This window comes from Sebastes umbrosus, chromosome 19 (genome assembly GCF_015220745.1).
Source record: "Sebastes umbrosus isolate fSebUmb1 chromosome 19, fSebUmb1.pri, whole genome shotgun sequence".
NCBI classification, from domain to species: Eukaryota; Metazoa; Chordata; class Actinopteri; order Perciformes; family Sebastidae; genus Sebastes; species Sebastes umbrosus.
The window spans coordinates 13,852,755-13,874,600 of record NC_051287.1 but is presented as its reverse complement, the minus strand read 5'-3'; the positions used below and the strand labels follow the sequence as shown (position 1 = coordinate 13,874,600).

Sequence of the window (21,846 nt, the reverse complement as noted above, 5' to 3'; positions counted from 1 at the left end):
CGCCGGGAGTCACACCACCGACAGCTGCTCCTGGCTGGGATCACAAAGAGCCTTTATTAACAGATGAAACACTGTGGAGGATAAACGATGCAGATGTTCCTACAAGCAGACAACACAGAGGACATTCTTGAAATGTATTTCAACACATGAAAGACATTATTATTAAAAAATGTAGCAGGATTTAATGTAGCAAGATGGAAAATCTACAGTAACAGAAATTCAGCAGTGGGAAATATTAAAATAGAGATCAATTTCAAAATGCATGTCTGCACAACATGACTAGAACATAATTACTGCAGACAGATAGAACACCTACTATAACATTGCAATACAATCCAGTAGACCACTCATTTTAAAAACACCTTTTGACTTGTTTATGAAATTTAATATTTTAAATTGTAACCAATATTGTTTAATTTGTTTTCCAATACTTCCAGTACAGTCAGTAGTGAGGGAAGATTTGCTGCTTCTGTTTGCCACCTTTTAACTGGTCTATTTGTCTGTGTTCTAGGTTCAGATAGAAAAGCTTTATGATTGAAGGTTGAATATTGAGAAAAAGGAGAAAGGGGAAAACCTTCCTGTTTCACTGAGACGGTTTAGATATGAGGACTTGTTGGAAACAGAACTGAACAACTCTTTGGAGTCTCAAAATTCAGAACATCATAAAAGTGCTTGAGAAATTTTAATTGTTGTTGCAGGCCATAGAAACACTGAGTTATTCCAGAAAGACAGGGACATTATTTATGTTCTAGAGCTTTTCTAATGCGTGTATTGCTTGTGTTCACCTAATAATTGTTCTACAAATATCAGATTATTCTTTGTGTTTTTATACCCATATGGCAAATTGTTACATGATCACTGTTTTGATTGATACATTATCAGACGTATTCATGCAGTAGATGGTTTGTGATGTTTCCATAAACATTTGTATATCTGTAATAATATTCTGTATTACTTAACTTGTAAATTGATTAAGAAATATGTCTGTATTAACAAAGAATAGACGGGTCCAGACTAGCCAGTGGTCCATTAACTGTTAATGGAGATAATATTGACGTTACTGTTGACATATGAGTCACAAGACAAACTCCTTTCAAAACAGAAGCTGCCCTTTATCAGAGCCTTCATCCGTTTATTCAGCGTAGATGCCAGCGTAGTAAAGTGTAATCCTAATCCACTTGCATCTTGTTTTGTTTAAGTGATCACGGGGCCTGTCCAAGACACTTGGCTCTGCTATTCACAAGCCGTTAGCCAGTGTGTGTGTTTGTGATGGATGAGAGTGTGTAGCAGCAGAGAGGGGACATACATTTACAACACTACAGTCACTGGAACCTATGCTGCTGTGCCTGGGAAATGGAAAAGTCTAAGTGGTAACGCATGCGACATTTCTGCTTTTTATTTGTGACAGTGCGACTGGCCAGTTTGTAGAAAAACATTACAAGATTTCTTCAAAAGGTGCAGAAGATGAGAGGGGAGGTAATGAAAGAACGCGACCAGGTAAGATTCCTTTGGGCCTATCTGGTGTTTTTTATTTTATTTGGCTATTGATTATTCTGTTTTACAATAGGTTTGGTAACATTTACTTTTAATAGGCCCTTTAGACATTACATAAAATGCTAAAGAGCGTATTCTATCCATGCGTTCGTAATTATGTTGTAAAACATCCAGTGGTTATAAGTAAATTAATTATTTCTCCAAATGATTTACATTTGTTTATGCTGTTGATTTATTACCAAAAATGTATAAACAATTTAAATAATAGAGAAATGTGTTATACTGTATATATAAATCTATTATTGCATTATTCTCAGGTAGCAAAACATAAGGTCAGATATCTCACGCATGAAAAGTATCTTTGTCTTGACAGTGAAAACAGCAAAGGGTCATGGGATGTGCTATGGGAAAATCTGAACTACAGCTGAAGAAACGAGACAGAGGTGTTGCCTTTATCTAAATCATTCTAGTCAATAGACAAAGTTTTTCAAAACAAATGTTCCATTTTATTGCAATAATCTAATATCAGTGTCATTGCTATTTTTCATTTTTAGTGACCATCTCAGTTCCAGGTAAATGTGTTTTATTCCAACACATCTTTACGCTGAAAAAGTTTCAACTAGCAGTGTTAACTAACTTTCTCTACTCAATTTTTACGCACTCTGTGAAGCTGCCACTGGTAAGTCGTCCAGTCTAGATCTGAGATAGTGAATGAATGTATTGGTAGTGGGAAGGTAGGAAGGTTACCTCAGCATGGTTATGGCCTAAGTGCTTCCTTCTTCTCTCCCAATCTTCAGCAATCAGAGCGGCTCTGTTGATCCAGCGTTGGTACCGTCAGTATGTTGCCCGGCTGGAGGTGAGACGCAGGTGCACATGGAACATCTTCCAGTCTATTGAATATGCAGGAGAGCAAGACCAGATCAAGGTGAGCTCGTTTTGAACACAGTAACATGGTGGATGGCAATGTCAGTCTGTCGGTCAGTAAGAAATATCTCAACGACTACTGGATGTATTGCCATGAAGTTTTGAACAGATGTTCATGGTCCGCAGAGGATGAATCCTACCGACTTTGGTGATGCACTGACTTTTCCTCTAGCGCCACCATGACGCTGACATCTGTGGTTTCATAGTGGAATATCTTGACAACTATATGATGGATTGCCATGAAATTCGGTTCAGATATTCATGGTCTCTGTGGGGGTGAATCTTGATGACTTTGGTGTTCCTGTGACATTTCCTATAGCGCCACCATGAGGTCGATATTTTTGGATTTCATTGAAAAATATCCATAACTACAATATACTGTATATACTATACTGTGATATTTGATATGAACATTCATGGTCCCCAGAAGATGAATTGTAACAACTTTGGTGGTCCCTTAACTTTTCATCTGGCACCATCATTGGGTCAAAATTTCAGTTTGTCCAATACTTTGGTTTATGACCAAATATCTGAAAAAACTAATCACACTCTCATCAGCCTCAGCTGTACTTTGTGTTTCATGCTAATTAGAAAATGTAAGCATGCCCGTTCCATTGCATTTACTTCACAGCAAGTCGTTGCCAGGCACTTACTGTCAATCTCAGCCGTTTTTTTCCACACTAAGTGACGGCCCAGAGATAACACATGATACCAACGTTGTTATACTAGTGGCTCACAAGCCTTCTTAGAAGTGAGAACCAAATGTCGGATATATTCCGCAGAGATAAACAAAACATTTTTGGACCCGCCAAAAAGTTTTTTAAAATGATTAATTCACAATCAAAATTATTTTATTTAAGAAAAAGCCGTACTTTTATACGGCACCTTTCTAAAAGCTCTGTGGATGTATTCTTTTTTTTTATTTGTCTACATGAAAATGTTATCAATAAGACCTTTAAAACAAGATTATAAACATTATACCTGCTAAATATCAACATGATCGCATTGTCATTATGAGCATAACCTTAATTTTGAAATTCTATTTTTCCTTCCTGCAGCTCTACAATTTTTTTGGCTTCCTGATGGACCACTTCACCCCAGCCAGCAGTGAAAGTAAGACCGCCTCTCAACGCCAGTTTAATTTACTGACTTCTAAGCTTCATTAGATTACTGACAGTGAGCTAATCAGAGCCCAACCGGTCCACTACCTGCTGAGAAACGTAGAAACGCTTTCCCTTACCACACTGATCCACTCCCCCTCTCTGCCTTTAACATAGGAAACCTAATATCTCACATCTTTCGTGAGAATGAAATCTGTCGTGACACAGAATGGGAGAGATATTTTTGCTACAAGAGCATTGAGGTAAGCGATAGCTACACCGGCCCCCATCTGACCTTCCCCATGACCTTCTGTGGGGTGTCGAAGCTGGTCGAGGCCTTCAAGCACAAACAAGTAAGTACACAGGCACATAAAGTACATTCAAGGCAGACAGAAGTACCCTAATGGTTGCCTATTTTTTTCCTCAGCACTCAGTTTATTCATACTTGTTTTCTTCCCAGTAGCAGCTTCATGCTCGATATGTTCTGCAACTTCTTGGAGAGACTTGGAGACTTCTAAGAATTCTTCCAAACATCAGTAAAGTGTCTGCATGCCACACCAAGCAGATTACCATATGCGGTATGCAACAGCAGGCCTCTCCCGGACACATCTTGCTCTGATATTTTGTCTCACATTCTTTTTATTGCCCTTGAAACATGTCACAAATATGAATACATTATTCATCCCTTGCCAGGAGATTTACATGGCCACCTTGAAGACCTGCTGTTGATATTCTATAAGGTATTCACAACATGCAAATCACCATATTGTCAGACTGGGATGTTTGTATGAATTAACACCTTTATCTTAATTTGTCCAGAATGGTTTACCGTCCTCCGAGAAACCGTATGTCTTCAACGGAGACTTTGTGGATCGTGGTAAACACTCCTTAGAGATCCTGCTCATCCTGTTTGGTTTCCTGCTGGTCTATCCCAATGATGTTCATCTGAACAGAGGCAACCATGAGGACCACATTGTTAACCTGAGGTAAACTAGTCTGTACACTGACTTCCTCTTCTTAAACTCCAATCTAGTGTCTTGTTCTGCCTGTTTTCTTAGTATTCATGTTTTTATAAAGTTAATCTATATATGGCTTTATGCAATTAATATTCTGATTATATTTAACCTACAGCTGATGTGTACACTAATCTACTTGTTTGTTGTGTGTTTTCTTCAGATATGGTTTCACTAAAGAAGTTTTGGGAAAATATAGGGTAGGTTTTGACTATTTTGCGTTAAAGAGTTTATAGTAATAATTCCTTCAACTGTATGTAAGTCACTGTAAGCTTGACTCGGTCTGCAGATGCATGGCAAGAAGATCCTAAAGCTTCTCCAGAAGATTTTCAGCTGGCTGCCTCTAGCCACCGTGATTGATAACAAGGTGCTGATCGTGCATGGTGGGATCTCTGACGCGACAGACCTCGACACGATAGCCAGAGCGGACAGACACAGAGTAAGGACGCGTTCGGAGTCAATAAAATTTGTGTACTTGGGGCGTTTTACAGGCAGCAAATCCAAAAAATTTTATCATGATCATCGCGTCAAGTGTATTTAATCTGTGTATTTTTGATTGTGCGCAGTATGTGTCGGTTCTCAGGCCTCCTAAGCCGACCCATCGTGTAGTAAATGGCAGTAGGACTCAGACGATGAACAACAGGAACGGGGAGGCCGTTGGACCAGTGGACGGCCGGCGTCGAGTGTGTTCTCTGACTCACCCTGGCTCGGCCCCGGCTCTCAGGCACGACCTCCCGCGGCGATCGCTCCACAACGCACCCATGAGCAGCAACTGGTCGGTGGAAGAGGAGCTGAAAAGGAGGCGCAGACAGGCTGGGTTTGACCAGTCCTACGGAGAACTGAAGAAGTCTGATTCTGACTCAGACCCGGATTCTGGAGAAACAACAGAGACAGATGTGGATGAGTGGAAACAAGTAAGTGACAACAAGGATGTTGGATCTCATCTTACGGTTTCAGCAGATGTTCAACATCGAGCATGTATATGCAGCACTGCCCCATAATGCACCCATTTTACTCTTTCCTGACTATTTCACTATGATTGATTCGGCCACCCAGATAGTGGACGTGTTGTGGAGTGACCCAATGCCACAAAATGGCTGCATTCCCAATGAGGTGCGAGGCGGAGGCTGCTACTGGGGGCCAGATGTCACTGAGGAAGTGCTGGGAAGACACAACCTCCAGCTACTCATCCGGTCCCATGAGTGCAAACAGGAGGGCTATGAGTTCTGCCACAACCGCAAGGTGAGCAGGAACATGCACATGAAGTAGAGTTTGAAGGAATAGTTCAGGTGTCTTGAAGTGGGGTTGTATGAGGTACTTTTCCAACGTCAGTGTATTACCTACAGTAGATGACGGTCGGCAAGCCCCCAGCTTGGTGAAGCAGACAGGAGTTACCTGTCTGACTTTGGCGAGAGCATGGATAAAGGCATCAGTTCCCCGTCGGAAAGGGCTGTCTGATGGCAAGGTAAAGTGGTGAAAATATTTTAAATATAACGTACCCTTAAACTGATATTGATTTTTTTAGGCGGGCCTTTCTTTTAGGTGGCTAAAATACGTTTTGCTGCCGTCTCCGTCCACAGCAGTACATTGCTTTGCTTCCGTAACTCCGGTCTGTTTCTCCAAGCTGGGGAAGTGCCAACCGTCATCTACTGTAGGTAATACACTGACTATGGATAAGTACCTACTTCAAAACACCCCAAATATCCCTTTATGGATGGAATACTGATTGTGGAAACAATTACTTTTAGCTTTTCGGTGGAATTGTCCCGTATGACAGGAGATGAAAAATGAACCAACAATTAGCAAAATGACTTAACAGAAGAAGACCGTTGTGACAAAATCCTCTCATTTAAGCATTTAATCTGACAGCAATTAGTAGTATCAATGAGTCACATACAGTGAGTCTTAGCTAACTTACTAACCGTCTTCTGTTGCATTCAGGTGCTGACTATATTTTCAGCGTCTAACTACTACGAGGTGGGCAGCAACAGAGGAGCGTACATCAGAATGGGACCCGATCTGGTCCCCCACTTCATTCAGTATCAGGCCAGCAGGACATCCATAGAGCTCAGCCTGAGACAGAGGTACAAATACAAGGCTGTACAGTAATTTAAAATAACAGAAAACAATTCAAAAAAAACAATGACATGTATGGCCCAAGAACATTTAACACTTTCAGATTTACAAAATGGTTAAAAAACAAAAAAAGCTTTGTGTGCACAGTGAGATTGTTGATTACGAGATTTATAGAGTAGAAGTAAAAATGTTTTTCTCTACCTGTTCTTCGTCAGTGTCGGGTGGACAGAGAGATCGGCTCTGCGAGCTCTGAGGGAGCAACTGTTTGTACATAAGTCGGATCTCATCAGTGCCTTCCAGGAGTTTGATCCAAACCACAAAGGTACTGAGCAGCTGTGATGAATTTTAATGCACAACAGAAGAAAGCTCAGTGTATCAGACTGTATATTTCTGTTTGTGTCTCAGGGATGATCTCTCTAAGGAACTGGGCCAGTGCCACTGAGAGAGTACTGAATCTGGGTCTGCCCTGGAGGGTGCTGCGCCCTCAGCTTGTCAGCAGCACCCAGTATGGCATGGTGGACTACCAGCTGTGGATAAGGGAGCTCTCCATCAACGAGCCCAAACTAGAGGTCAGCCTCATACGACTAGTGTCTTATGTCCATTTCCTATTTTCTCTATCTCTGACTGACACACAGAGTCGCAAAATCTTGATCAAGTTGTCTCTCCATTTCAGATCTCAGATAACAGCATCCTGGAGACGATGTACAAAAACCACTCCAACCTGGAAACCATCTTCCGAATTATAGACACAGATCACTCAGGTCAGTAAGCAGCTTCGCCTGGATCCCAGACACTAGATCCATGTCTTTCTTTCCATTTTAGCCACGCTGGCGGCAGGACTTAATGGATGTCGGTCGACTGGTCAACCACTTTAGTCTACACTGAAATACCTACAACTATAATGGGTTTCAATGAAACATTCATGTTCCCCAGAGGATGAAACGCTATGACTTTGGTCATCCCTTGACTTTTCATCTAGTGCCACCAGCGGGCCAAAGTTCATCCAGTGAAATATCTCCACATCTACTCAATTGATTGCCATGAACATGTTAAACTAAGATCGACTAAGATGGGGCAGCCCTAGACCTAATACAGATTTTCTATGCTACATATTTTGGTAAGTGTACAACTACATCCTCCCTCCTCCGTTTCCTTCTAGGTTTGATCTCTTTCGAGGAGTTTCGTCAGACCTGGAAACTCCTGAGCTCTCATCTTAAGACGGAGATCAGTGACGAGGCCATCGCAGACCTGGCCCAGAGCATCGACTTCAACAAGGACGGGAGCATCGATATCAATGAGTTCATGGAGGCTTTCCGGCTGGTGGACATCTCTGCACACACCTGAGAGCCTGGACCAGGAGCTGTCGCTGTACCTGCTGCATAGAGAACACCCAGAACAGTTTTGGATAGACTTGTTCAACTGGATACACGTCTGTGGAAAAAAATGTATAGTAGTATCACATCCATTTGACCTTTGCGGATCAAACTAGATCTTTTCTACCTCTTAGATTTTTTTTTTTACCTTTTTTTATTTACGTTTATTTAAGAAGTTGGTGTATCTTAAGGATTTATGTGTGTAACTTATATGCTTAGTTATGCATAAAAAACATCAAACACACAATACATGTTGTCTTTCCCTTTCATGTCATCACACTGTTGACAATGTTTGGCTCAAAGAAGTCAGGAATTAAAGGAACCCTACGGATTTTACACATTAAAAAGTGTGTTTACAGGACTTGGGGAGTACCACTGCTTATATGAAATAAGTTGTATAAAGCCTTTTGTGGCGCAAAGTCTAATAAATGTCCTTAAGTGATGTCACTTGACTCAGCATTGGTTGGAGTTGAAGACTAATCGGGAGGTGTGGAGTTAGAAAGAAGAGAGCTTACCAGACCTCTGTTGCCCGCTCCTCATTTCTAGCAGCTCAAGGCTATATTTGCCACTACTAGCAAATAACTATAACACACCCAAATCTCTGATCTGTCAGCGGTCCAGGAAGAAGTGGAATAAAATAAACAATATGTCTGGTTCTTCTGCATCGATTTTGATCTTTTATTTCTCCCCCCTGGCCACCGCAAGTCAATGTTATAGGGGTACAATGCTGAATTGATGGCATAAAGGGGAAAAGAGTGTTATACTGAGACAAAGAAAACTCTGTAGAGTTAGTGCTAAATTGAGTACAAGTAAAGACAGGACTGTGGACCTGGATTTGCTAATAAACTCATGAATATTTAGTCCACAGGGTTTCTGTTTGAATTTGATTCTAGACATCATGGAGCTTTATTCGAATTTGATTGAGAATGCAGCACTACCTAAGGAGTAAAAGTCAAAATAGTAGTGATGGAAGTTCACTGAACAGAGAAATTGTCCTCGACCAAAGAAATTGAATCCACTAACACTCAAACGTTTTTGTTGACTAACTGTTTAGTTGATTTAATCGACAGATCTGTGAAACTGAGTTTCTCCACAAAGAATCACACAAAATAAATCTTGTGTTTACCAGAGGTGTGCTTATAAGTTTCTTGGAAATGTAGTCATTCAGCGTAAAAAAAGCATAAAAAAACAACTAATTGACTAAAGAAATCTTAGTCGACTAAGACCAAAACGACCGATTAGTCGACTAATCGACTACGAGGGGGCAGCCCTAAATTCATTACATTAGAAAAAGAGGTACAGATGTATTATTAAGTATTAAACCATTACTGTAGATAGTCATCTGTCACTACTGCACTACTTCAACAGTGTCCTTTACTTCTATCTGTGCTCTGAAAAATAAGTGTGTAATTCAGACCCTTTGGATTTCGGTGACTCTTCTGCACGAGGGGATATAATCTTTCGGAAAGCTGCTTAATCAGTTCAACTGCCAATCAGTCTGAATCCAGGACATGAATCCTATCAACTCGAGCCCTACTTTGATGAGATGTTGGAAAGGGCTTGTCTGAAGGTAAACACAGGTGACGCGATATCCCACATTAGTACCGCAACTACTTCAGATGAAAAACAGGATGCAGATAGACAGGCAAGAAAGTAGCGTAGTTCAGACAGAAGTACACGGAGAAACACTGAAACAAATGAAGCTACCTTTACAGTACACACGAAAGGAAAAGGAGTGTAGCGAAGAACTTGTTTTCAATTTAAATGAAATTTATTAACATTATAACAAAATCATAAAAAAGAAATACAAAGATGTATTTACAATGTATTCAAACACAACACACACTTAATCCCACAAATTGTTTACATGCCAGTCACACTCCTAGTCTCATATCCATAATCTGATTTAACATGAGGGAAGCCAGCTATTATTAGACGATGTTGAGTCTTTCCATTAAGCTGTCTATATCCTATGTCCGGAGAGCACAGAGTAACCTGTCGTTTTGTTGGTAGTGGGGGAAAGTCCTGACAAAATGTTGATCAAGAGAGTAACTGATCCAAATTCAGATGCCATCCTATGATCAAATCAAGATTAATCCAATACCATGACATAAAGGACAAATTGTCTCGTCTGGGTGACAGGCAGGCCACTATTCAGAGGATTGATATTGTGAGTCAGAGCATATGTATGTGAGTGTGTGTTGGTAGCGATGACTCAGCTCAGGATGCCTCCTCTCATGTGTCCACTGTCACTCAACCCGTGCTCTATGAGTTTGATGTCTTCCAAGTCATCTTTGATAACGCTGATCAAATGACTTAAACCGTCCTGCTGCTGTTTCAAGTGCTGAAAGTGACAGATAAAGAAAAAGTGTTTCAGTTAATGCCCATTTTTTATTTTTTTTTATGTTTTATATTATTCTGTAACTTCACAGTGGTATTCCTCTGCATGCTGCACGCTCCCTGTTTTGAGAAGCAGACAGGAGTACCGACACATAAGCTAAGCAATGTACTGTTGTGTGGACGCCACATTAGTTCTGATCCAAAAGTCGCACAATAACAAACAGACTAACCGATCGATGCAGCGGTAGACCAGCAACTCCAATCCCACTTTAAAAAAATCCAAACTAACCCTTTCAGTTATTTCCAAACTAAGCACAGCTAAGTTTGACTCAGCTAGTGCTAGCGTTCACATTTTTACAACCTTATTGATGAGCTTACTTTGGTAACCCACATCACTACTTTTTGCAATGGCCGAGCGGCCGTTTCCATTTGAAATAAACAGAACAAAACGCAGATGGACCCGACCTTTAAAGACAGTCATGGTCTAGAGAGAACGGTGCATTCAGAGGTCTGGAACTGGAATTACAGCGCACAGACGTTAAAATAAGATGCATTGTGTAAATGTGCCGACTCACTTGTTTGATTTCCCTGAGAAGGTCTGCATCAACACTATAGCGCTCTTCTGATCTCACAGCTCCGAAATGATTCTGCATCCGGATTTGGGACATTAATTCATTCAACCGACCCTGGAAGAAAAGACAACACAAATACTGTAAAATATCCACTAAAGACTTTGTCTCAACTGGTGGTTTGATCTCTACTCTAACAGCAGCAAAAAACTGTTTATAGGTTTAGTTTATTCTCAAATACAATCAGAACACAATGAATCTTAAAAGGTAACCTGTAGTAGAGTACCTGTAGTAGTGACCTCTAGTAGCGCTTAGGGATGTCACAGTGAGAACATTTTCCCACCGATTAATAAACTTGTGACAACACTGTAGTTAGAGCGCATTCTAGCAGCCTGGGCAGCTTTTTGTAATTTTACGCTGACACTTACCTTGAACTGTGTGGGGGCATTGAGCTCAGACTGAATGGTGTCCAGCTGCACCCTGAGGTGCTCCTCATCCACTTGGATAGCATAACCACTTTTTCTCTGAATCTCCTGTTTGATTAGCACCTGCCAGGAAAATAGAGACGGAGGAGGAGCAGTGATAAATATAAGAAATACTGGAGCAGAAACGATAAAGCAGGGAAAAACACAGAACGTGCCAGGGCATTCATTCAAACTCTACGAAATGTGGAGGTCATTTCAACCAACGACATAATATCACAAATGGTGAGGCAGCTACCTGCAGCACTCTGTGAGAGAGATCCATCAACTTCCTCTTGTACTGGGCAATCTTGGCCACTGTGGTCGCCTGGTTCTTCTGCAGTTCACTGATGTCGCTGGAAATTATCTGCAAGTCCAGATGTGTGTATGTGAGTGAAAACAGGAGGGAGGAAATTGTTAACATGTTTAGCATTTCTCCACTGATTTCAAGTTATATTTTTAGACCTATCAAGCTGAAAACAATCCTTGCCCTGTTGCCCTACCTCAGAAATCCTTTGTTTTTGGCTTTTTTGATATTCTGCTCAACAACATTCTAAGATAGAACATTAAAAGTAGTTTCACACAAGTTTGATGTTGCATTTTATGGTAATATCAGCCAACTGCTTTAGATATTGACCCAATTTAGAAGTTTTGCAATTAAGTCTTACATTTTTCCTGTCCGTGCATCAAGAGTGGCGAGTTACCTTAGGTCAAAGCTATACCGTTTCGCTTCCGCGGGTACTCAAGGGTCCGCGTGGTGTAAATTTTCTCAGCAAAGTGTACACGTAGAGAACGCATTTTCCGAGCGGACAGCACAAACAGAACTACTATGCGTCCCTGGTGTCCGCAGCTGTCCGTGTATGCATCCGTTTGGGAGTGTAATCGAGGCTTTATCAGCCTCTATCTCATATGATATACCTGGTGTAAATATCCTCAAATCCAAACTTAACAGAGAAAAGAATGCTTATTTGGACTGTCACTGGACAGATATTTTAAAAAACAAACCAAAATGATATTAAAACATCCCTACAAATACTGCTACACTTGCAGCTGTATTTGTAATAGTAATTTCAGTTGTAAACAACCTGTTGGCAGCAAGCATGAACTGGACATCTGTGTACTCTGTCCTTGACACCACAAAATCTGTTTCAAAATTCCATTTGTTGATAATCAGAAGGCACCGTGCCCATGTTCAGTGAGTCTTACTTTTAGAGACTAAGACTGGCGGTATGAGACGGCAGTGTTTTCACTTACATCCACTCTGGTCTGATGCTGTTTGGTCATCTGCTCCTGGATCTGCAGCCGGCGAAGCAGCTCCTTAAAACCCACCATGGGCACTGGTATTAATCTGGAGAAAAAACATTAAAAAAAAAAAAAAAACCTTTGACAACATGCCTTAGCACATAAAGTTGAGATGTAGTTTTTTGTTGTTGTTGTAAACAACAAAAAGCCAGGAAAAGCTGTGGCATAATGGGCAGGAAACGCCAGAGCCAGAGCCATCTTTATGTTTCATGTGGTAAAACTTCTAAATCAGCTGAGATAATAAAGCAGGTGTTGTTGAAGCCCTGCACTATATGCTGAAATAAATAGGAAAATCCACATGTATCTGGGGTAGACAGCCAGTGGGGAAAAAGTCGCCAGCAAGGGGAGAATCAGGCTTATTGTGTATTTTAGCTCACACAGTTTGTAATAGCTAATATTTAAAACCACACCTATTACTGACTGATAATAACTTTTGTAATTAAGATTGTAATTATTTTTTATTTATTGACATCTTCACTGTAAGATTCATCAATACATGCCACAATGAGGGTTAATGTATTGTTTTACTAGAAACATATAAAATGTTTTTAATTCCATGTCTCATCTAGCCTATGTATTTTTTTAAAAATTAAATTATTTATAAAATAAATATGCTAAAAATAACAAAACATGTGAATCACTTGACCCAAATCATGTGAATCTACTAAATTAACTCAACTTCTAAAAGCACAATGTAAAGATAATTAATTAATTAATTAATTTGTTCAATCATTAAGCCCATAAACAATCATCGCGTTGCTGCCACTGATGTTTTGACTGTTTTCCGAAGTAGTTTGTCATGAAGATGTCACCTGGGGTGACCTTACTAGAAAATATCACGGGATCGGGCGGACGGGTCAAAAAGTTACAAAGCAGCGCTACGAGCAAGGACAGAGACAAGTCCGCTTAAAGGGTGTTACACTTAAATACTGTATATATCATGTTCCACTTATGGAATATGGCTTAAGGGCACTAGATACTCTGGTTGAGCCGCCATTCAATCATTGGCACAGTAAGTACTTTTACCCAGAACATGAAATGCTACAAAGTTGGGGAACAATCAAAATGCAGCAACTGGAGAATCTCAAGGATCTTAAACTGTTCTCCCCTTCCCCACATTATTCATACACCACTCTTTATGGAAAGTCTTGAACAGATGTTCTTAACCAACTTACTTTTCTGGTTCAGGGTTGTCCTCCTTAGCCTGCTCCCAAATGATGGGGTCCACTCCTAGTGAGAAGAGACAACATCCTCAGATGTAAATCACATACCAACAATCAATGTTGAATTCAGCGAGAGGATGACACAAACGTGTATGCACGCATTTACCTGCAGGTGCATTTTGCAGCAGCTGTTTGAGCTGTGCTGGAGACAGCTCTGTGCGTGTGACGGACATGGCCACTCCGATCTGTGTGAGCTGGACCTTGACGTTGGCCTGCTCCACATAACTGAAGAGCGTGGTGGCGGGGATCCGCTTGGAGGTGCCATTAGGAGAACGCTCCACCACGTAAATGATCACCTCGGTCCTAAGAAACAGAAGATATGAATGAGTCCCAACATTTGTTTAAAATTCATTTATTATCTATTACAATTTCTGACAGCTAAAAATCTCTTTTGAAAGTAATTAGGAAAGCATGTGTGCAGCAGCACTGAATGACATATTATAGAAACTTACTGGTCATTGGGTAGGGCTTTGACGCCATCTACATTGACAGTGAGTGTCTGGTTGCTTCCCAGGACTTTGTGGAGGGTTTCCACCAGATGCTGCTGCTGAGCTCGCACATCAGCTTCCCTTTTATTGAGGAGCAAGACCACCAAACCATCCTCATCCTTACTCACTGGGACGCAGCTATATCCCACCGCCTAGGAAACAAAAAAACACAGAGGACGACCAGTTAATATTCAAATTCAAAGGAACCCAACAACACTTTCAAGTAGGGATGTCACGAGAACGGATACTTCAGTAACAAGTCGATTCCAAAATTCTGAAAGTGACAGTACTCGTTTTTCTACAGTACCATAGGTAGACCTACAGTGTGGGGCAGCCCTATTTCACAGCAACATAAAGTAGATAAGAGAGGGAATAATGACCTGTTTAACTTCCTAACAAAAAACAGTTACAAGGAGTGGATGTTGAAGTACAAGGGATTCATTGTTTCGTTTTTTTCCAGTGGTATCGAATTGGTATCGAGAATCATGAAATTTCACTGGCATTGTTCTCGACTACTTAATTTCTGGTATTGTGACATCCCAACTTCCGAGCACTGACGAACTATCCGTCATTACCTTGAACCTGCAGAATGGGTTCTCCTGGTTGAAGTCAACAGGTTGGTTGTTGTTGCTGTAGTAGCCCTTCCCAGTGCCCCAGTAAGCCTGCAACTGGTTCCACTTGGCTAAGATGGAGTCACGCTCATCTCCTAACAAGGTGGGAGCTGACAGAGCAGTGACCTGCTGGTAAAGCTGGGTGGGCTGAGCCTGACCCTGTTGCAGGGCCTGCGGGCCGAACAAGCTTCCTGTTAGAGGGAAAGAGGGAAAATGACACGTCAGATTGTCTTCTTCTTCACATTTTCTGATACATCTTTATGTCCATGTCCAATGGGGGAAAACTACTGATTTAAAATGGTATTTTATAATATGAGGAAACAATTTGTATACACTGAGTGCACAGTCTCATATTTCTGCTTCGGCTGCACACTGGTGGATTGATGATGATGTTAAATCTGAAATTTACAACTTTCTGCTTGTTGTCGCCCTCTGCAGTGAAAAAAGGTGTACAGCACAGTTGGTAGAGTTGTTGTGGAAGATTGCGTGTTAGCCTGCTGTGCAAAAACTTTGAAAACTACGCTACTGCTGGACTTACGCTTGATTTTGAAATGAGAGAATATACAAAACATGGTGTGAATTGAACAGTTCGCAGTGTGCTTGCTGTTTCAAACATACTTTACTAGCACTATAATCCAGGACAGGCTGACCTACTCCACCCATTGTAAATGTGCTCATTTGTGCATTTTATGATAAACCTCCAAAATACAGATGGCCAAATTAGTACGTTTACTAATTTAAAAACATGCCTTGTCTGGGTCATAATTTTCTCATCTTCACATGGAAACACTCAAACTGTTATTTGGAAATAGGGGGTCTCACCTGGCTGCTGCTGAGCTGGCTGGATATTAAAGCCTCCAAACCCACCGAGGCCAGTTGTTCCTAATCCAGTTCCAAATCCTGTTGTCCCAGCAGCGGTTCCAGCGCCAAGCCCAGAGGAGAACCCAAACCCTTTGTTCTGCGTGTTACCAAACAGGCTTCCTAAAACGGAAAAATGTGCCAACACAGTGAGAAAGATATCTATAGTAATGCTACTGAATGCCTGCTAAGTCTAAAGTGTTTGGGAAATATATGCTGCAGCTTTACAGAGGGATCACTGCAGGAGTGACGGGAATGACCTATTTACAGAGTAGAGTGACTGTGACGTCTTACGGCAGCTATTTGTTGGCATTTCAACACAAAGCTGAGTGTGCAGCACTATGCAACAGCACAGCTCTAAACCCTGATTATACTCCTGAACGGACGTGTACAAAGACAGCTGCGGACACCACAGACGCATAGTAGTTCTGTTATACTGCCTGCTCGGAGAACGCGCTCCACAACGCGCTCAAGGACTGTACTTGAGTACAATTTTGACATACTTGTCCTTTACTTGAGTATTTCCATTTTATGCTACTTTCTACTTCACTACATCTCAGATGTAAATATTGTACTTTTTACTTTACCTGACACTTATACTTGCTAGTTACTTTTTAAATGATCTGATTATATGATATGATGCAGTACTATACTACCAATCAACCCAGTAGTATACAAAATATCAAAAATTGGCTCCACATTGACGAATTACAACATTAAAGAGCTCTTACGTGTATTTGTTAATGATAAAAATAGAACAATATAATATTCTATGATAATATAACACTGAAAGAAATAACGTCAGACGAACCCCAATAGACCCGGAAGTTATAACTTCGGCTTTAGGAGTAAGGACATGGACATGGTTTAGAAAACTGAAACCAAACCAAAATCAGTTGTCCTAGTAAGGTAAAGTATGAAAAAACAGATAACACCCAAGCCTAAGAGAAACACCCCAAACACAGCAAGATAAGAAGAAAAGAGAAAATGCAGGCAGAGAGCTGCAGGGTCTCTGCAGATACAGACACACACTTCTAGTGGGTCATAAGTGATGATTGAGAGGGAATACGTTTGTATGAGTCTATTTTTAGAAAAATGCTGCATAGTATACCTTTAAACATTAGGAGACTAAATGATTAACTTTGATCTACATTAGGCCTCCCACAGGACTCAACCCAAGTTTACCTCTACACTTGTCACAGGATCCCCAGCTGGGGGGTTTCTTGACCTGCATTAAACCTCAAGGCAGTGACAGACTGGTGATCGTCAAAATATTTGTTTTGTAATTTGGCGACCTGATGAAATTGTTTCTTTATTCAAATTGGTTACTTTCATCATAATGCAAGTGCAGCTGATAAACCCGCCTTTGATGATTTTTGGGCAAAACTGTTGAATGTCCTCTTTTTAAAATACAAATGTTGCGTGCATGCATATTCTATGTCCTGCACGTAAACATAAATGGCAACAAAAAGAAGGGAATGTTCATATATTTTGTTAAGCGCTACACTGCTGACCTGCAGTGTTGGCGGGAGCAGCAAAGCTAAATGTGGACCCCGGTGCAGCGGCAGTTGTTGTAGTTGTCCCAAAGCCACCAAACGCGCCTGAGAAACAAAGCAAATCATGCCAAATGAGAAGAAGGAGGGGACACAGAAAGGGGTGAGAGATAGATAAATGAAGGAAAGAAAAAAGAATGAAATCCCTGACTATTCAACATAAAAATCATGACTGAGCTTTTAAGATTAATAAAAAAGAAAACTGAATTTTATTTCTGTCTAGCATTGCTCTTCTGTCTAACAGAGAAGGTGAAGATGTACTGGCTTTCTACAGGAATCAAATGAGATGAGTGCATAATTCAACATTTTGTCTCCTCGTGCAAATGGAAACAACAATGCATGACACTTTATGAGACAAAGCAACACGTGAGACGAAAAAATCACTGCACCACATCGATGTGAAAATGGATGAAAATGTGTGTTTACAGACACAGACTGTACTGATTAATCAATCAATCACAAAGGTCATCTACCTGTGCTAGCCAGGCTATTACCAAAATTGAAAACAGTGCCAGTGGTGGTTGCTGTACCAAAGCACCCCACATTAAAGCTGACTGCTGCTGGGTTGGCATTTAAACCAAACCCCCCAAAACTAAACCCACCAGCCGTGGTGTTTCCAGCTCCCAGCCCCCCAAATCCTGCAGCCAGCGGAGGCAGGCAGCGAGAAAGAGAGAATGACATGGAGGAGTTAAGTGACAAAAGGCCTTGTATGGGCTTATTCATTGTAAAAAAACAGGTACCTTAAAAGAGACAAGACTAAGCAACTTTGCTTTGACCATAACGTGCATCTTACCAGTGTTGGTGGAGCCAAAACTAAATCCTGTGGCTGGTGCAGCAGCAGTGGTTGTGGCCACCCCAAAACCAGGGGCTGTAAGAGCTACAAAGGAAAAGTAGACACAAAATAGGTAGTCAGTTAAACTGGCACAAAATTTGATTCGGATAAAGAGGATAGCTAGAAAATAGTCAACACAAATTACATGCAAAACTTTAAGTTTTTTGTTAGGAGCAAAAAAATAACTGCAAATATAGAAAGCAGTTCCTCTTCATATAGTTCACATACCTATTGTATGGTATTACCCAATGGTAAAAAGGGTAATTTTTCTCTGATAATACATTCATGGGCTCATTCTTCTTGTCTTTCTGATTCACTATGACTACCAATAACGGCCTAGAAAATATTTGAGTATCAGACAAGAACAGATAATCATCTCTGTTTTCATTCACGCCTTGTGGTGCCCACAGAGTCAACAACAGAATCTACTCTAATTTGCAGAAATGATGGTAAAATTTCCCATCACAAAGTTAACGCGATGATAACGCGCTATATTCACTTTTTTTAATAGTCGTGTTTCACAGTTGTTACCCTGCACTATATTCAGTTTTAACAGTTTTCTTCATCTTCTTGTATTTTTACATCTGGTATATTTTTTTGTACTTTGTACTACTAACTTTTTTACTGCCATTTTACTAACATGTTTAGCACTATGGAACTGTGATGCTGGAAACTTGAATTTCCCTCTGGATTAATAAAGTTACTATCTATCTATCTATCTATCTATCTATCTATCTATCTATCTATCTATCTATCTAACCCCAACCAGTCTTTATCGGAGGTGGGGATGTGCATTTGCCAAAACAACCTCCCCCTTTATGTCTTTTCTTAAACCAAAAACTGCTACCAAGCAGGTGGATGAGAGTCCCCAACGGGGCTAACAAGAGCAGTTGCTTCTCTCCAATAACACTGATCATCACTAAGTTGTCATAAGGGTGAGGAGAGGTGCCCCCCTTTTAGGGAGGAGGATCAGATCTCTGGACTTACTGCCGAATCCGGATGAGGCGGTGGTGGTGGTGGCTGCAGGGCCAAAGCCAAATGCTGCTGTTGATGCTGTGGGTTTGGCACCAAATGAACCGAATGAAAACCCGGACGTGCCTTCACATGAACATAGAGAGTGCTATGAGTTGTCGTGACAGTTACGTTAACGTACAATGGATTTCACAAGCTGCAAAGCTCATTTTTTTGTCCAGAAGGAGCATTTAAGATAGTGAACTTGTGAGGAGTAGTTAGCCAAAACAGCTAACGTTAGCAAAGGGCTAGACCAGGGGTCTGCAACCTGCTGCCCCGGAGCCATATGGTCTATGGTACGTCGGAGTATTAGGGCCACATTGAGGAAAAAATAAATAAATCTGAGAATAAAAGTTATAATATTATGAGAATAAAGTCAGAAGTTTAAGAGAAAAAAGTCCTAGTATTATGAGAATAAAGTCATAATATTAGTATATATATGTATAGTAGTAGTAATTTGACGTGTTATTTTAATTTTTTCTCGTAAAGTTATGACTTTATTCTCGTTATATAACGACTTTTTTTCTTGTAAAGTTATGACTTTATTCTCGTAATATTACCATTTTTTTTCCTCGTAAAGTTATGACTTTATTCTCGTAATATTACCACTTTTTTCTTGTAAAGTTATGACTTTATTCTTGTAATATTACGACTTTTTTTCTCATAATATTATGACTTTTTCTTGTAAAGTTGTAACTTTATTCTGGTAATATTAAGACTTTTTTTCTCGTAAAATTAGGACTTTATTCTGGTAATATTACGACATTTTTTCTCGTAAAATTCTGTCTTTATTCTCGTAATATTACGACTTTTTTCTCGTAAAAAAATGACTTTATTCTCGTAATATTACGACTTTTTTTCTCGTAAAGTTATGACTTTATTCTCATAATATGACTTTCTTTCATAACGTTATGACTTTATTCCCCTTATATTACCACTTTTTTTCTTGTAATATTATGACTTTATTCTCGTAATATTACGACTTTATTCTCATTATATTAAGACTTTTTTTCTCGTAAAATAATGACTTTATTCTCATTATATTCCGACTTTTTTTCTCGTAAAGTAATGACTTATTCTCGTAATATTACGACTTTTTTTCTCGTAAAGTTATGACTTTATTCTCATAATATTATGACTTTTTTCCCGTAAAGTTATGACTTTATTCTCGCTATATTACCACTTTTTTCCCGTAAAGTTATGACTTAATTCTCGCTATATTACCACTTTTTTTTCTTGTAATATTATGACTTTATTCTCGTAATATTACCACTTTTTTGCTTGTAAAGTTATGACTTTATTCTCGTAATATTACGACTTTATTCTCGTTATATTAAGACTTTTTTCTCGTAATATTACGACTTTTTGTCTCATAAAGTTATGACTTTATTCTCATAATATTACCACTTTTTTTCTCTTAAAGTTGTAACTTTATTCTCGAAATCTCAATGTTTTTCCCCTCAATGTGGCCCCATACCTCACTGCAAATGTTTTGCGGCTCCAGACAGATCACTATTTTCTTTTTTATAGCCTAAAATGTCTCTTGATAGTAAAGGTTGCTGACCCCTGGACTAGCATAACAGCTAACGTTGGCAAAGGGCTAGCTAGCTACAGCATAACAGCACACACACACACACACACACACACACACACACACACACACAGTAATGTAGGTTAAACTAGCAAAGCGAGGCGCTGTTTCGTTGCTTTAACATTAAAGTAATCACGTTATATATGTAACGTTAGAAAGCATGTTAAGTGTATCGTTGTCCTGGTAACGTGACGTTAATCTAACCGTCATGACTACTAGCTTGACGTTAGCCTGGATAGCAGTCAAAGCTAACGTCCAGTTGATCATTTTGTTAGTAATGTATACACTCAAAAGTAACGTTATTGTGTCATTATAATAAGTTAATAAGTAATAAGTCTCCAGCCTCATTAAAGTAGATTATAAAGTGTCCTTACTTGCTGCTGGGTTACCCGCGGTGCCGCCGAAACTGAACGCCATGTTGACTGTTCATCAGACGAGGAAGCTGCTCTTCTTCTTCTTCTGGAGGTTCGGCAGTTGCCATAACGACATAACGGCTCAGCAGCGCCACCGGATGCACACGTGCATTTAAAATCACACGTGTGCTGCCCTCTAGTGGTGACAGCAAGGAACTGATAAATTAGTCCAATGACGTCAATGCAGATATTATAGCACACTTCCGATAAATCATTTCAAAATAAAACTTTCAACATACACAGAGCGGTATTATACATTATATACACGTTATATTCATACATTTTATATACACTTACTTTACTCTATACATCCTATATACCACTTTATAGACTGCACATATGTACATATTACATTTATTTATTGGACATACATTTATTTATTGATGGACTGTACACACTATGTCCACCCATTCACTCTGTATCTTTTATATCTCTATTATTGTTTTTATAATTTTTGTATACCTTTACCTCTCCTGTGTTTCACTCTGTTTGCTAATGTTGCTGCTTTGACACCTGAATTTCCCTCCGGGGATTAATAAAGGTTCATTTTATCTTATCTTATCTTATATATATTATTGATCTATATTAATATATTTAATCTAATTATTTAATGA

The 21,846-nt window shown here is 39.9% G+C and overlaps 2 protein-coding genes across 8 annotated transcripts; one reads left to right on the top strand and one right to left on the bottom strand.

Moving 5' to 3' along the window:
* Positions 1-1,259: 1,259 nt before the first annotated feature.
* On the top strand, positions 1,260-8,890 carry LOC119478133 (serine/threonine-protein phosphatase with EF-hands 2-like). Its single transcript, XM_037752590.1, has 19 exons — positions 1,260-1,497; positions 1,868-1,937; positions 2,049-2,066; positions 2,165-2,173; positions 2,292-2,419; positions 3,477-3,531; positions 3,696-3,871; positions 3,982-4,096; positions 4,212-4,258; positions 4,338-4,504; positions 4,695-4,731; positions 4,821-4,970; positions 5,098-5,445; positions 5,588-5,773; positions 6,473-6,615; positions 6,823-6,929; positions 7,013-7,176; positions 7,281-7,368; positions 7,767-8,890. Exons 2-19 carry the CDS (start codon positions 1,886-1,888, stop codon positions 7,949-7,951), a joined length of 2,175 nt encoding a protein of 724 aa, XP_037608518.1. The 5' UTR covers positions 1,260-1,497; positions 1,868-1,885; the 3' UTR covers positions 7,952-8,890.
* Positions 8,891-9,732: 842 nt separating this feature from the next.
* Positions 9,733-21,337, bottom strand: nup54 (nucleoporin 54). 7 transcript variants are annotated; one of them, XM_037752591.1, is made up of 15 exons: positions 21,194-21,337; positions 19,205-19,315; positions 18,179-18,262; positions 17,988-18,023; positions 17,347-17,433; positions 15,797-15,955; positions 14,939-15,165; positions 14,328-14,515; positions 13,982-14,178; positions 13,828-13,882; positions 12,605-12,698; positions 11,610-11,717; positions 11,318-11,437; positions 10,896-11,006; positions 9,733-10,324 (listed from the first exon to the last, which is right to left on the bottom strand). In XM_037752591.1, the coding sequence occupies exons 1-15, from the start codon at positions 21,234-21,236 to the stop codon at positions 10,196-10,198; spliced, it is 1,749 nt and encodes a 582-aa protein (XP_037608519.1). In that variant the 5' UTR covers positions 21,237-21,337; the 3' UTR covers positions 9,733-10,195. The 7 variants fall into 7 exon arrangements, with proteins under 7 accessions (XP_037608519.1, XP_037608521.1, XP_037608520.1 ...); XM_037752593.1 differs by having other exon boundaries at positions 19,205-19,270; positions 21,194-21,283; XM_037752592.1 differs by lacking the exon at positions 17,988-18,023.
* Between the last annotated feature and the right edge of the window lie 509 nt (positions 21,338-21,846).